The 12,158-nt window shown below is 43.3% G+C and overlaps 1 protein-coding gene across 9 annotated transcripts in view; it reads right to left on the minus strand.

Moving 5' to 3' along the window:
• Positions 1–12,158, minus strand: part of fcho2 (FCH and mu domain containing endocytic adaptor 2) — a 58,167-nt gene that overhangs the window by 2,782 nt on the left and 43,227 nt on the right. For 2 of the 9 annotated variants that reach the window (XM_086186794.1, XM_086186787.1), the window contains 10 exons: positions 9,677–10,183; positions 9,158–9,273; positions 8,327–8,456; positions 7,772–7,831; positions 7,123–7,234; positions 5,445–5,600; positions 3,998–4,130; positions 1,385–1,584; positions 362–426; positions 93–257 (listed from right to left, as the gene is read on the minus strand). In XM_086186794.1, the coding sequence (XP_086042920.1) occupies positions 93–257; positions 362–426; positions 1,385–1,584; positions 3,998–4,130; positions 5,445–5,600; positions 7,123–7,234; positions 7,772–7,831; positions 8,327–8,456; positions 9,158–9,273; positions 9,677–10,183 (1,644 nt within the window). Of the gene's footprint in view, positions 1–92; positions 258–361; positions 427–1,384; positions 1,585–3,997; positions 4,131–5,444; positions 5,601–7,122; positions 7,235–7,771; positions 7,832–8,043; positions 8,128–8,326; positions 8,457–9,157; positions 9,274–9,676; positions 10,184–12,158 lie in introns of all 9 variants that reach the window. The other 7 variants (XM_086186788.1, XM_086186786.1, XM_086186792.1 and 4 more) reach the window with 4 other exon arrangements.

Consider the following 12,158-nt stretch of genomic DNA (forward strand, 5'->3'; position numbering starts at 1 on the left):
CTAGAACAGAGGACAGAGACAGGTTGGAGTTGAGCAGTGTCCCTCAGCAGACAAATGTCTGATGAGTCTGGAGGATGGCCTGGACTACTTACCGGTGGCAAATCTCTTCTTGGTGAGAGAAAGTCTGTACCCGCTCCCCTGCAGCTCCATGTCCACCCCCGACAGGGTGCTCCCCTCGTTCATGAACTGCACCGCTAGAGTCGACGGGTTCGACGGACCGTTCGACAGTTCGAATTTGGCCCTCAGAGACCCGGCGCCTGGGGTCAAACACAAACAATTACACTCATTTGCAAGCAACTGATCCACTTCTCTCCCTCACTCCAAGGAGGGTTTGAGGAACTCACGGCAAACAAACGCTTACCTTCATTGTCAGACTTTTCCGAGATGTCGCTCAGCTTCCACAGACACTTATTCTGATCTGAATTCCTAAAATGAAAGAATGACATGACATGTTCAAGTGATATCCACCCCAAAAAAGCCCCCCCCACCCCACTAGCAGCACCAGAGCTGTTCAAAACTCTTAAATGCATCATCCAGTGTAATCCACGTCTTCATAATCCAGCCATATGCCAAAAAAAAAATCCACAAAAACTTTGATTTTGGCAACAAAAACCACTTGCAGTTCAGCCCAACTATGACCAGCTCGAACATACTCAACCTCCTGAGCACGGGAGCTGGCAACAATTTTCTTATTGTTTTGTTTGTATTCCTCAGACACAAATCAGCAGTCTTTTTTGTTAGTTTGTTCTTCGCTCACATCAGACGGTTAGTTTACTATTGAGCACACAGCTGGATACAGATGTTTTGAACAATTTTAGATGTCGGTTGCAATAAGCTTTGAGCTCAACAGTGAGACACTGAGAGGCAATTTACACTTTGAGTTAAGTAAATGCTTTGAGCTGTTTTTATGGTAAAAAGGTGTTTATGTATCCCAACATTTCGTCCCTTTTAATGGAACCCCGATTCGGTTCCGGTGAAAGCGGTAATTGGTGAGGACTAAAGCAACCAATCCCGTCTGTTTCACAGCGAACCTTGGTGCCGTTTAATTACAGTGAGCACATAATCCAACCTAGTTGCAGGAAGTAGAGGATTATGTGCTGTCCGTGTGCTGCATTTGATCAGACGTAGACAAAACACCAGGTAATATGACAGAAGGGGACTGCCTGGTCCTTCATATACGCCCCTCAGCTCGTGAATTTTCAAAATTTGGCTCAAGTGCACTGTGAAACCGAATCACACAAGAGATAGATGGATACTTTATTGATCCCAGAGGGACATTCAAAAGAAGAAGAAACCAAATGCATCTATTGGGTCCATACAGACTTGAACGAGCCCCAACAGAACAAGTGTTCCTGAGCGCTGCACACGTCTCCTCTCGTCTCACCAGATGGAGTTGGGCAGCGACTGCATGCCGGTGACTCCTCCGTCGACGGGCACTAAGATCTGCAGGTTGGTGAGGGGCCCCGGGGAGGCCATGGACTCTGGGTTGTAGCGGTAGTCTACCCGCAGGTCTGTTGTACTGGGTGTACACTTCCAGTACACGGCCAGGTTGAGCGGAGTGGAATGGATCCCGTCAGACTGCACCTGAACACAGCGTTTTCGTCGTACTTTAAATAGGAACAAGGTTTGATCAACAGCAGCACTTCCCCAGGTGTTCTCCCCTGTCAAAGAATCATGGGCGCATGCTGGAAATACAACAGTCCGTGTTGCAACTCAGAAGGTCAGTCTCATTTATACCGTATACTTTTGACCCAAACACTTGGTTTGGCACAGTTGGTCTGCTGTGCTGAAAACACAAACTGGAAGGGCACTCTGTTGGGTGCATACCTCCGCCAAGAGCTATGTTAAAAAAAAAACAACTACAATTACTGCCTTGTGGTTGTTTTGCCTCAGCCAACCAGTTCACATACAGTTAACATCCGTGCTTGTTCAGACTCAACATACATGTACTGTACTGAAGACTAACAGGGATGTTTGTGCCAAATCTAAAGAAATTCTACTGAGTATGTAAGTCGTAACTATGACCGGGAAAACTGTTAAAAGAGATAATTCATTCACAAGATACAATGCCGGCGAGAGCCACGGTCATATAAATATGATATCCTATTTAACAGATCTGCATAAAATGTAATGAGTCTTCCATGGCCCGCGCTCCACCGCACCAACAAGTTTCCTTCATGTCGGCCAGGTAGTTTTTGTGTAATCTTGCTGTGGGAATAACTCATGAAACAAAGAAAAGACCAGGGTGAAGACCGGAGCAGTTCACTTAGCAGGACCCTTGGATTGTTTGTTTTCCACCACTGTGAATAATTCATTATCATACAACCTGGATCATTTGTTGTCCATCTGGAGGCCCCCGATATTTGACGAGTGTTGCTGAACCAGATGAAGAGGCCCTCAACTACATATTCAAGCTCTACCAACTCTGGCGCCCCCCCCAAAAGATGGATGTTTTCCTTTCGCATTTCACAATGTGTGAAGCTGCAGGATTTTTGGATGAGGATTTTAAAGCTGTGATCAAAGTTTGAAGCAGACTATCACAGGCTTTCAGTGTAGTAAATTCAGTTAGAAAAACAGTCACTGACCATAAATTCAAAAGTGTAGAAAGAGTGTGGGGCTGTGCGGCAGACAAAAACAACAACATTAAAACTATTGGAACCTTATAGACAAACCTTGCACGGGGCTGCAGGATAAATATCAACAATGAAAACGCTGTGATGTTATTTTTTTCTCAACCTTGGTGCGCTTCACACACACACACACACACACACAAAAATATGTGTTATAAAAAACAAAACAAAACAAAAACAACCCAACTCACTTATTGTCACAAGCTTTGGCTGAAAGAATACAACCCCTGGCTGTTCCCTGCCAGCGATGCGTCTCTCTGGCGCTACGGTTACTCACTACTGCCACTTGAGGAAAAAAGTGGTTTCATCACACAAGACGGAGCAGCGAAGTCCATAAATGCAGCTCCTGGCGATTAAGCCAACACTGTGGCCTAATTTTGGAATTATAAGTGTGGCGTCCAACACAAGATGCTCACTGGCGGTCAAAAAAACAAAAACAAAAACAAGACTCCCTCCCCCCCAGAAATTTAAATTGTTAAAAAAAGCAGCTCTTATTACTGTCATGAGCATCTTTATCAACCACACATTCCTGAAATTTTGTGTAATATTGCAATATTGGGAAAAATAAGCGTAATAGTGCTGTAATTACCGCTGTATGTGGACTTCATCACAAACAGCCACTTAGGCCAGCATCTCGTTATTTGGTTGTAAGTTTTCTTTCGTCATTCTGCTCCACGATGTGTCCGGAGTATCGCAACAATCAACACTCGAAGTCTGCTGACTTCCTTACGCACGGCAGGCGAACTGTAAAAGCAGCAAGTGGCGATGTTCAGTGGGAAAGGACCCGTGGATGTGGTACTTTGAGCTTCAGCAGTGCCTCCTGAGGCGGGACTAAGATTGTCCCCAGAACTAAATCTGGACTTTAATTCCTGCAGTCAAAACAAAGGTAGTTCCTCCAGCGGTTCCTTCAGAGCAAAATTCCTGTGGTTAGAAAGAGATCTAAGTTGATCCACTTGGTCTGATATCATTTAATCACCATTTAAAGAAGCTGAACGCTAAACCCGTTTGACCAGCAGACATCTCTACGCGACTTTCAAATTGATGAAAGGGGGTACGATGGAGGTCCAGGATCTAGTTCTCTGGGGCTTCATCGGGTGCCCGAATCTTTTCAGGTTATTCTGTGTACAAATTGTTTTGGTCCAAATACATTTTCAGCAGCCTGGACCAAGTAGGAGCTGTAAGCAGCAGCTGAAGAGTTTTGAGGAGGGGTGACCCATCCGTGGATGAGCAGGACTCCCTGACCATCACGTTCACTTACTTCTTTCAGAGAACAGTCTGGAGTGTCAAGCACACGTTGTGAGAGAGCATTCTTTAAACACAGTTATTCTATCTGGATCATATCCTTGGCTGGATGTCTGCGGACTGACCTGGTATTTTAGGATGTCTACGTTATAGTAGGAAGCTGTGGGACTCTGATCCGAGGCTTTTCTGAGGTAGGACGTCAGCGCTTGCATGTTGAACCAGAAGTCCTTGGAATCTGAGTCTCTTTGGGAAGGATCGCTAGATAAAAAGACAAACAGAAAGATACATGCATGCGTAAGCACACTGAAACACACAGAAGGAATAATCAGGGGCTCAATTATCCATTGCTCTTCTTGGCTTTGTGTGTAAAGCTCCAATAGCTTGGAAAAAATGAGCTTGTATCCAACCAGCTACTAAATCATGAATTCCATTTGATTCAATTAGTCCAGCCATGTGGTCTCAGGATAACCAAGACAAAACCAGTGCGAGAAGCTTAAAACAAGCCCTCAGCTTTCCTTCGAACTGCTTTTGGAGAAGACACAACCTGTCAGATAAAATTCCTTGTATTACATGTCAGTTCTAAAATAGCAATGACCTAACAGAGTGGCATATTTGTGGGGTAAAATACTGTAATACTGGTATTAAGTATAATTTTGAGTATTTTACTTTTTCTTCTTCTCTCACTACATTTCAGAGGGGAAGAGTTTCTTCTTCAGTGAATTTATGACTAAGACAACGGTGTAGAAGACGTGCGTTGAACTGCGCACACTTTGATAATACAACTGTTTACTGATTCAAGAAAAAGCAGCATGCAGTTGGATGTGCAGCTCAACCAATGAGTGCCCCCTCCCCAGACTTCTTACATAGTTTCATTTGAATGAATGTTTCGAGTGATCTGATATCTCACAGAAATAAAGGATGAGAGGAAAAATTCCCAAACCTGATGTGAGATTTGTGTATCAGAAGTTTATTTGTTCTTTCCCAGCCCATTAATCATCTCACAGCCCCAAACACTGATCTGGTATCCTTGGATATAAAACTAGACACTGATGCTTCAGTATTAATAACCAAATTATGTCATATACGAAAATATACAAAGCACAGGGACTAAATCTTTACTTTTACTGCTGTTAATATAAAGTAGGATTCTTCATGCAGGACTTGTACTTGTAATGGAGGTATATTCACAATGCTGTATCGGTACTTTATACCAGTAAAAGGACCTGAATGCTTCCATCAGTGAACATCTTTTACTTGGTGAGAGATAAAATAACCACGCGTGCTAAATGAAGCAGATGTTTTGTGAAGTCTGGTGTTATTTGCTATTTTAGGACACGTTGTTAGGCTGTTAAGAACCTGGCTGTTAAAGTCTGGTGGAAAATACTTCCCTGACAGCTTAATGATAGGCTTATGTCAGTTTACTAATTGAATTTCCTCTCACTGACGCAGGCTACATTTCCTTGATTCTCATTTGTATCATCAAGTCCAAATTTCACTGAACCACAACTCTGAACTCATGAGTTCTGCAACCTTCGGTGCTTGCCGTGCAGACCTGTACGACTGACACGTTACCTGTAGAGAAGCTGTTGGTTTGGGAGGATCTGGTCCAGCCTGCTGGTGTTCTTCAGCTTGAAGGTGAGCACAGCTGGTGAGGGGTTGGTGGTGAACACCTTGATGATGCCCATGGGGAACGACAGGGTCATGTCTCCTGTGATTTTCACAATGCACCTGGCGAGCACAGCCACATGAAATTGACTTGTCTTCATTTTACAACTACTTATCCACCATTTCTAGCCATCTCATCCAAAAGCAAAAAATATAGTGTAGAGAAAAAGTGGAAACTGGACGCCGAAAATAAAGAATGTTTAGTAATTTTGCTTGATAATTTTTTTTTCTCTTCATGTCCAATTTTCTCACCACTACAACGGTAGAGAAACGACATTTAGCAGATGTGGTTCTATTACTGACCATACATAAGCCCACTAAACTTTTCTTTACATGGGGGAGTATTTAAAGCCTATCTGGAGTCGATAGTCAACCTGTTATCGTACCCTACTGGAATAAACACAGAAATATACGATACTATGCAAAGTGTTGATATGTTTGGATTGGCAAAGAGGACCGCATCCAGAATAACACACAGGCTCTTTGGCCAATTCAATTTTAGATACCACCATATATGGACAGATTTAAATCCAGGTACCTGCCCATGAAGTATGCATATACCCTAAAATTGAATATAAACATGTCTTTTGCAAAGGTTTCACATATTGTACACATCTTTAAAGTGTACCGTTTCCGATTATCGGTGTAAAACAACAAGACACCAGATAGACATTGATACCCTGAATAGTATGTTGCCTATACTAGACAAGATTAGAAAGTATTGATTAAAAATGTTCAATTCATGTTTGTTCCTAGATGCAGAAAGTTACATTTATTTCAAGTAAATCCTGAATTTAGATTTGCATGCATCTTTTATCATATTTTTTTTTATATTCTTTAATATAAGCAAGACGAACCAGACCTAATACCAGCTGCAATCTTTCAGTTATGCGTTGGTTGTGATTTCTGCGCATTTGAATCATTTTTGCAGATAACACTCACGTACAATCCCACTCAGCTCACATACAACACTGGAAAAAGCTGTCAAGGACTGACTTCATAGTTCGCGTTTAAACATTTCTGTCTCTGCTTGTGTCAGTACATTATACGGCGCACAGCATATACTTCTGAAGCTCCGATTTCTAAACAAGTTCGGTGGCGCGATGGGTCTTGCTTCGATTGGGGTCTTGCCTAGGCTGCGGTTGTAACAGTCCACCGCGGGTCTCAACCCCGCACTGCGTCTCTGCTGCATTGCTTATGAAATGTTCCATTTGCTAATCCTTGCAAAAATAAGCCTTTTGCACAGCAGCAATTTAACAGCAGTTAACCAATAAAAGGCTGTATGTTTTCTCTGCCCCAGACTATAATCTGCCCCATGTAGGTTATCCACTCTGAAAGAATGGTGTCAGACTAACGCAAAACATTCCACACATACGCAGTGAGAGGGAGATACACTCGGCGAAACACACAAGCAAGGGTCTTCAATGAAGGAGATGAAGGGGAAGTGTGTGCGCTGAAGCTAGGAGCCATGCGGTACAACAACATGTACAATATAACGTCATACAGTTCAAATATGGATAAAAATGTGTATGCGTGCATGTCCATGTCGGGGTCTTTGAGCAGCAGGAGGTCATGTGAGACTCACTTAGTGGGATCAGCCCCTTTGAAGTAAGCATTAACCGACTCTGTGAAGGCCACAGCAATGGGCAAAGCATCCTGGGACGCCAGGGTCACAGGGCTGGGACCGCGAGACGTTCCTGAGAAGGAGAAGGGCACAAGATGGTGGGTCTCTGTTGATTCAGCTGCAGACCATAGCGGCGGGGTCCAAAGCTTACATCACAATTAGGAAGGTTTGATCATGCAAAGATGCGTTACATAATTAAGAATATTTGTACTATTGCATTTCACAAAGTGAGTCACTCATCGCAAATCAGCACATTCAGTTATTCTTCAAATAAACAGAAATGGGATATGTTTTCAGAGCACAACTGTTACCTAGAATTATTAGAAAGTCAGAATGACCTCAGAGAGCATATTAAAATGGAATTAAACAAAAGACATACAAGTCAATCAATCATTTCTATAACAAAAACAAATTTAATCATGTTAGGAGTTGACGCTGTTTAAAGTAATGCAAGAAACAAAATGAACAATTAAACATGGAGAACACACAAGACAGAGGAATGCAACCACAAAGCAAAAAAAATCCGGTTGATGTCCGGCCTGGCCGACACACTGGTGTTAGTTGGAGTTAAGTAGAGAGGAGAGTCCTCTTGGATGAACTACAACCGTACCTGCTGGTGTTTCACACCGCTTCTCAAAGGTAGGCAGCTTGGCTATGAACATATCATCCTCTTTATGCCAAATTAAAAGGCATAAAGAGGAAAGGAGGAGATAAACAAACCCATGGATGAGAGGACAGGTGATGCTAGGCTAGCTTCTATAAGCTGGCCAGGCTCATTGCACAGAGATGAACATGATGGTACTTGTGAACATCTGTACGTAGAGTGGTACAATGAAGAGATGGGTCTCTTGGGGAAACAAGAGTTTGGAAAGGGGGACTTACTTTGGCTGAGCAGAAAGAAAAGAGAGGGGGAGAGCAGCTCTTGCTCTGGGAAGGAGAAGGGGATAGCAAAAGTGTGTTCAGCTCCTGTAAGGAGTGGAGGAAGGAAGGAAGGAAGAAGGAAGGAAGGAAGGAAGGAAGGAAGGCAGGAGAGTGAAGGTAGAGTGAAGGAAGGGAGGAAACAGCATATTTTGGTGCAGAGACAAAGGCTGGTGAGGAGATGAAGGAAAGGTGAATAAACAGTCAATTAGTAATAATCAGCGAGAAAGTGAGGGAGCTTTCTTACCAACTGTGGGGGTGTTGCCAGCGCTGAGTGAGGCATTGGAAGACAAGGAGGAGGAGCTCTCTGCCCGGGCGAGGGGTGCGGTGGGAGGGGGGCTGGCACCGCTTGCCTTAGGTGGGCTGAACGGCCGTACCTGAGTGGATGAGGTCGGTCAAATAGGGATGATGTAATCCGATGTAATCTTTGTAATATTGACCCAGTTTCAGTGGTAAAGGGGAAGTTCTTTTACTCTGATGTGTATTGCAGACATGGGTTCAGTGACGGAACATAATTGATTATTATCAATCAACGACTGTTTTTTATTGATTGTCCAGTCTTACTGGACACTAACTCATGATGCCATAACGCTGGGCGCTGCCATACATTCAGCTACACAGCAGGAGAACATGGCCAGAGACATAGAAGTGAGAGGCAGTACCCACTTTTGGGATTTGATGTATTTTTCGAGAAGTATGAGACGAACATGACACGGTGAGTGCTGCGCAAGCTAGCCGCTTCCAACCTGAGGAGCTAACGTCTGACAACACAAAGCAACATGTGACAGCTGGACTTTTGTCGCAACAGACTCCTATCGCATGAGAAGACTAAATTACTGTAGATCAGCGGAGGACTGGCAGATTTCAGCACTTTATGCAAGCAGGTAAATACAAAATTAATTCTCTTTTAAGTTTATAAACTGATTGGAAAAGTTATAATGTGCAGAAAAACAAAAAAACTGAAGATGTGATGCTTCATACAACTGGATGGAAGGCGGGCAAATGGTGATCAAATCATGTTTCCGGTGAAGAGTCACAGCCATATCTAAAAGCAATCAACGTGCACATATTTACTCACAATCTCGTTGATTCCTGTCAGTTTTCCAGTTGGGAGTTTTGGCCTGGAGGAGGGACGTGGTGGGGGAACCAGGACTCCAGCTGTCAGAGGGGTCGAAGGTCGGTTTGGTACCGGCACTACAAAAGTGAGGACGACTGGTTAGCAATTGTTAACAGCAACAGGAATCGAGAACCACCATGAACACACGATGGGAATGGGCTTCACTCTGGTCAATGAAACACAATCATGCAATAAGTCCTTTCAGAAAAGGCTGGTTATTGTTGAATATCATCACAAGAAACAAGCAAACACCATTCCAAAAGTTCCCAATGGAAACGCATTAAAAACAAAGGAAAAAAAAACACTGAGGCAAACAAAAAGAAACAAAAACAAACAAACGTCTGTTTCATATCTGAAGTTGGAATTTTTTTTTTTCAAAACATTTTACAAACACAATAAAATGATACCATGCTTTAAAGATAAAATAAAACCAAAGAACTCCAAACCTCAGGCATACAACAAACTTCTAGCATCAGTTACCAGTGAACATTTTGCTTGATGGAACCGTTGCTCTATCTGTAATCCCAGCAAAGACGTCAGAAAAACAAGAGTTGCCGTCGTCTCCGGTGGCCGCTGCTTTGCTGTAGGCATCGGCGGAGTCATCAGAGAGGAAGCGACTAGATCGGCCGGCGCTGGACTGAGGCCTCTGGAGCTCCTTCACAGAAGAACCTGGACCCTGATGGCGAGGTGGCGCAAAATTATCATTGAAGGCGATCCACTGACTCTGGGACCATGACACGGAGGAGAAGGCATCAACGCTCTTTGGAGGGCTGGCATCTGCCGGGCTCTTGACGATGGGGTCAACTGGCTCAGTCGGCAGGGTGATGGGGGCGCTTTGGGCCCTCGCTGGCACAGGCTTGAGTGCTTGGAAAGGGTTCTCTGGTGAGTCCCAGGGAGAGGACGTGGATGAAGAGAAAGAGGAGACATCTTTGGATTGCTGGCTCTCTGCCAAGGGAGGAGAGCGCTCTTGTTGCAGGACAGTCTCGGCTGAAGGAGCCGCGTGATTGACGGCGGAAAAACATGGGAGATGCAAAGCAGAGCACAGACGGTAAACCTTTGAGAAATGTAGTCATGGTCCAAAATGATGTCTAAATAAATCTCTCTGTATAAACAACACATTATTATCTGTATTTACACAGAGACCTGATCGTGAGCAATCAGCCAACCACACATCTCTGAAGCCTGATCTTGCTAAAAAAAAAAAGTTCTAATTTAAAGAATCCCCCCCCTTTAAAAGTCTCCTGAGTTCTACCGAGAGGTTTCCAGGTATAATCAGGGCATTCTTTCAAGAGAGAGTATTGCTCTGAGGAAAGGTTCCCTGAATGAATACGTGCAAGTTAAAGAACAAAGAAACAAAAACACTTTTAACTTCCATTCCATTGCACGACCCTGCATATGAGGTGGGGGTGGGTCAGAGGCTCCTTTGAGACCGGGAAGGTCAGAATTCAGGTGCACTCTGAAATTCAGGTGCTGACCGAGTTAAAAAAAAAAAAAAAAAGAAGTTACAATTTGCAATTAAATTCATAAATTAACATAAAATATCCAACCCAATATCACGTTGATATATGCATCAGATATCAAATAAGGCTGAAGTAGGGCTGGTCTACATTGTGCAGCAACACGATTCATATTTGAAACGAAAATGCCTTCAGTCAAAACATGCAAGGCACTGACCTTATTCAAATTAGTTAGACAACACAATAAATGGTTAAGCTCAATCACACATCGTCGTGCATCTGTGGTAAGAATTTAGAAACGAATTTCAAACGCACAGAAAACATTTCAAACAGTATCTGGGTTTATGTCTGAATCCCACCTAAAGTTTATAGGGACAGGGAGCACACGTTTTACCTGGTGTCTCTGGCAGAAAAACGTCACCATTTATTGGAAAAGATGGAGATGGAGGGATGGAGAGGAAAATACAGGCAAGGTCTAACAAGATCGGGTGAACAGAAAAACAAAACATCAAACCACTAATACATCAAGTAACTTAATCAAGACCAAGACCAAAAATAAATAGAAAAACAATGCTTATAACTGAAGAAAATAATCCACTAACAAAAATAAATAAAAACTATATATGGGATATAACATAACAAATCCACACATTTGTTAGAGTTGCCTTGTTTGCAGGTCCACAGAGAGATTTAAGAGACTGTAAGCAGGGGTTTAATTCCCATCACCATTACTTAATAAGGGCACTTTGTGATGCTCTTTTGACTTTTAAGCCGCGACGTTTGACAGTAACGAGACACTGTTTGACAACATACGTGCCAGAGGGCTTTCATGGCCGACCCATTGACCTCAGCTAGGTGCCAATTAACTGTGGATTACGCTTAGCTTAGGCAACAGGTCAGCACTAATGTCATTCTTCTTAAACACTTGGGTTATGCACGTAAAGCCATGAGAATCACATTTTCAACGCTCTGTGCTTTAAATACCTGACGAGTGAAGTAAAACAAACACTTAAATATGACAGAAAACACCTCAGGAAGATCTCTGCGAAGCACAAGTATGAAAATCTGCCTTAAAACAATATACAGTAGGTACTACAGAAGGATTTGGAGCTATTTTACTTCCTGGAAGTCAAATATTCAGTGGGCGTCGAGGGTGAGTCGCTCCGTACTGCCCTGTGAGGCGCCATCTTGTAAGAGGAAAAGAGAGAGAGGCAAACTAGGGCGGGACAGACGGAGAGAAGACGATGAGATCAAGTAGCAAACAGGGTAGAAATTACCGGATGAGTGATTTAACTTTGAGAATGAATAAAAACAAGAGAACTGCTAACACGGTTCTTCCGAACAGGAATTAAAGTAGCTCGAGGCGGGAGAGGAGAGTGTCACAGAATAACGTATTTTTGAAGGCCGACACAGAGGTTGCAGCGCCATCACCACGGGTTCCCTTCTGCAAAAGCCAAGTGGATTTTTACAGCTGATTTTGGATTTAAAAATAAGAGGCCCAGAGG

The sequence above is a fragment of the Aulostomus chinensis genome, chromosome 19, assembly GCF_037954235.1.
Source record: "Aulostomus chinensis isolate RoL2024-O1b breed Wild chromosome 19, RoL_Achi_v1.0, whole genome shotgun sequence".
NCBI classification, from domain to species: domain Eukaryota; kingdom Metazoa; phylum Chordata; class Actinopteri; order Syngnathiformes; family Aulostomidae; genus Aulostomus; species Aulostomus chinensis.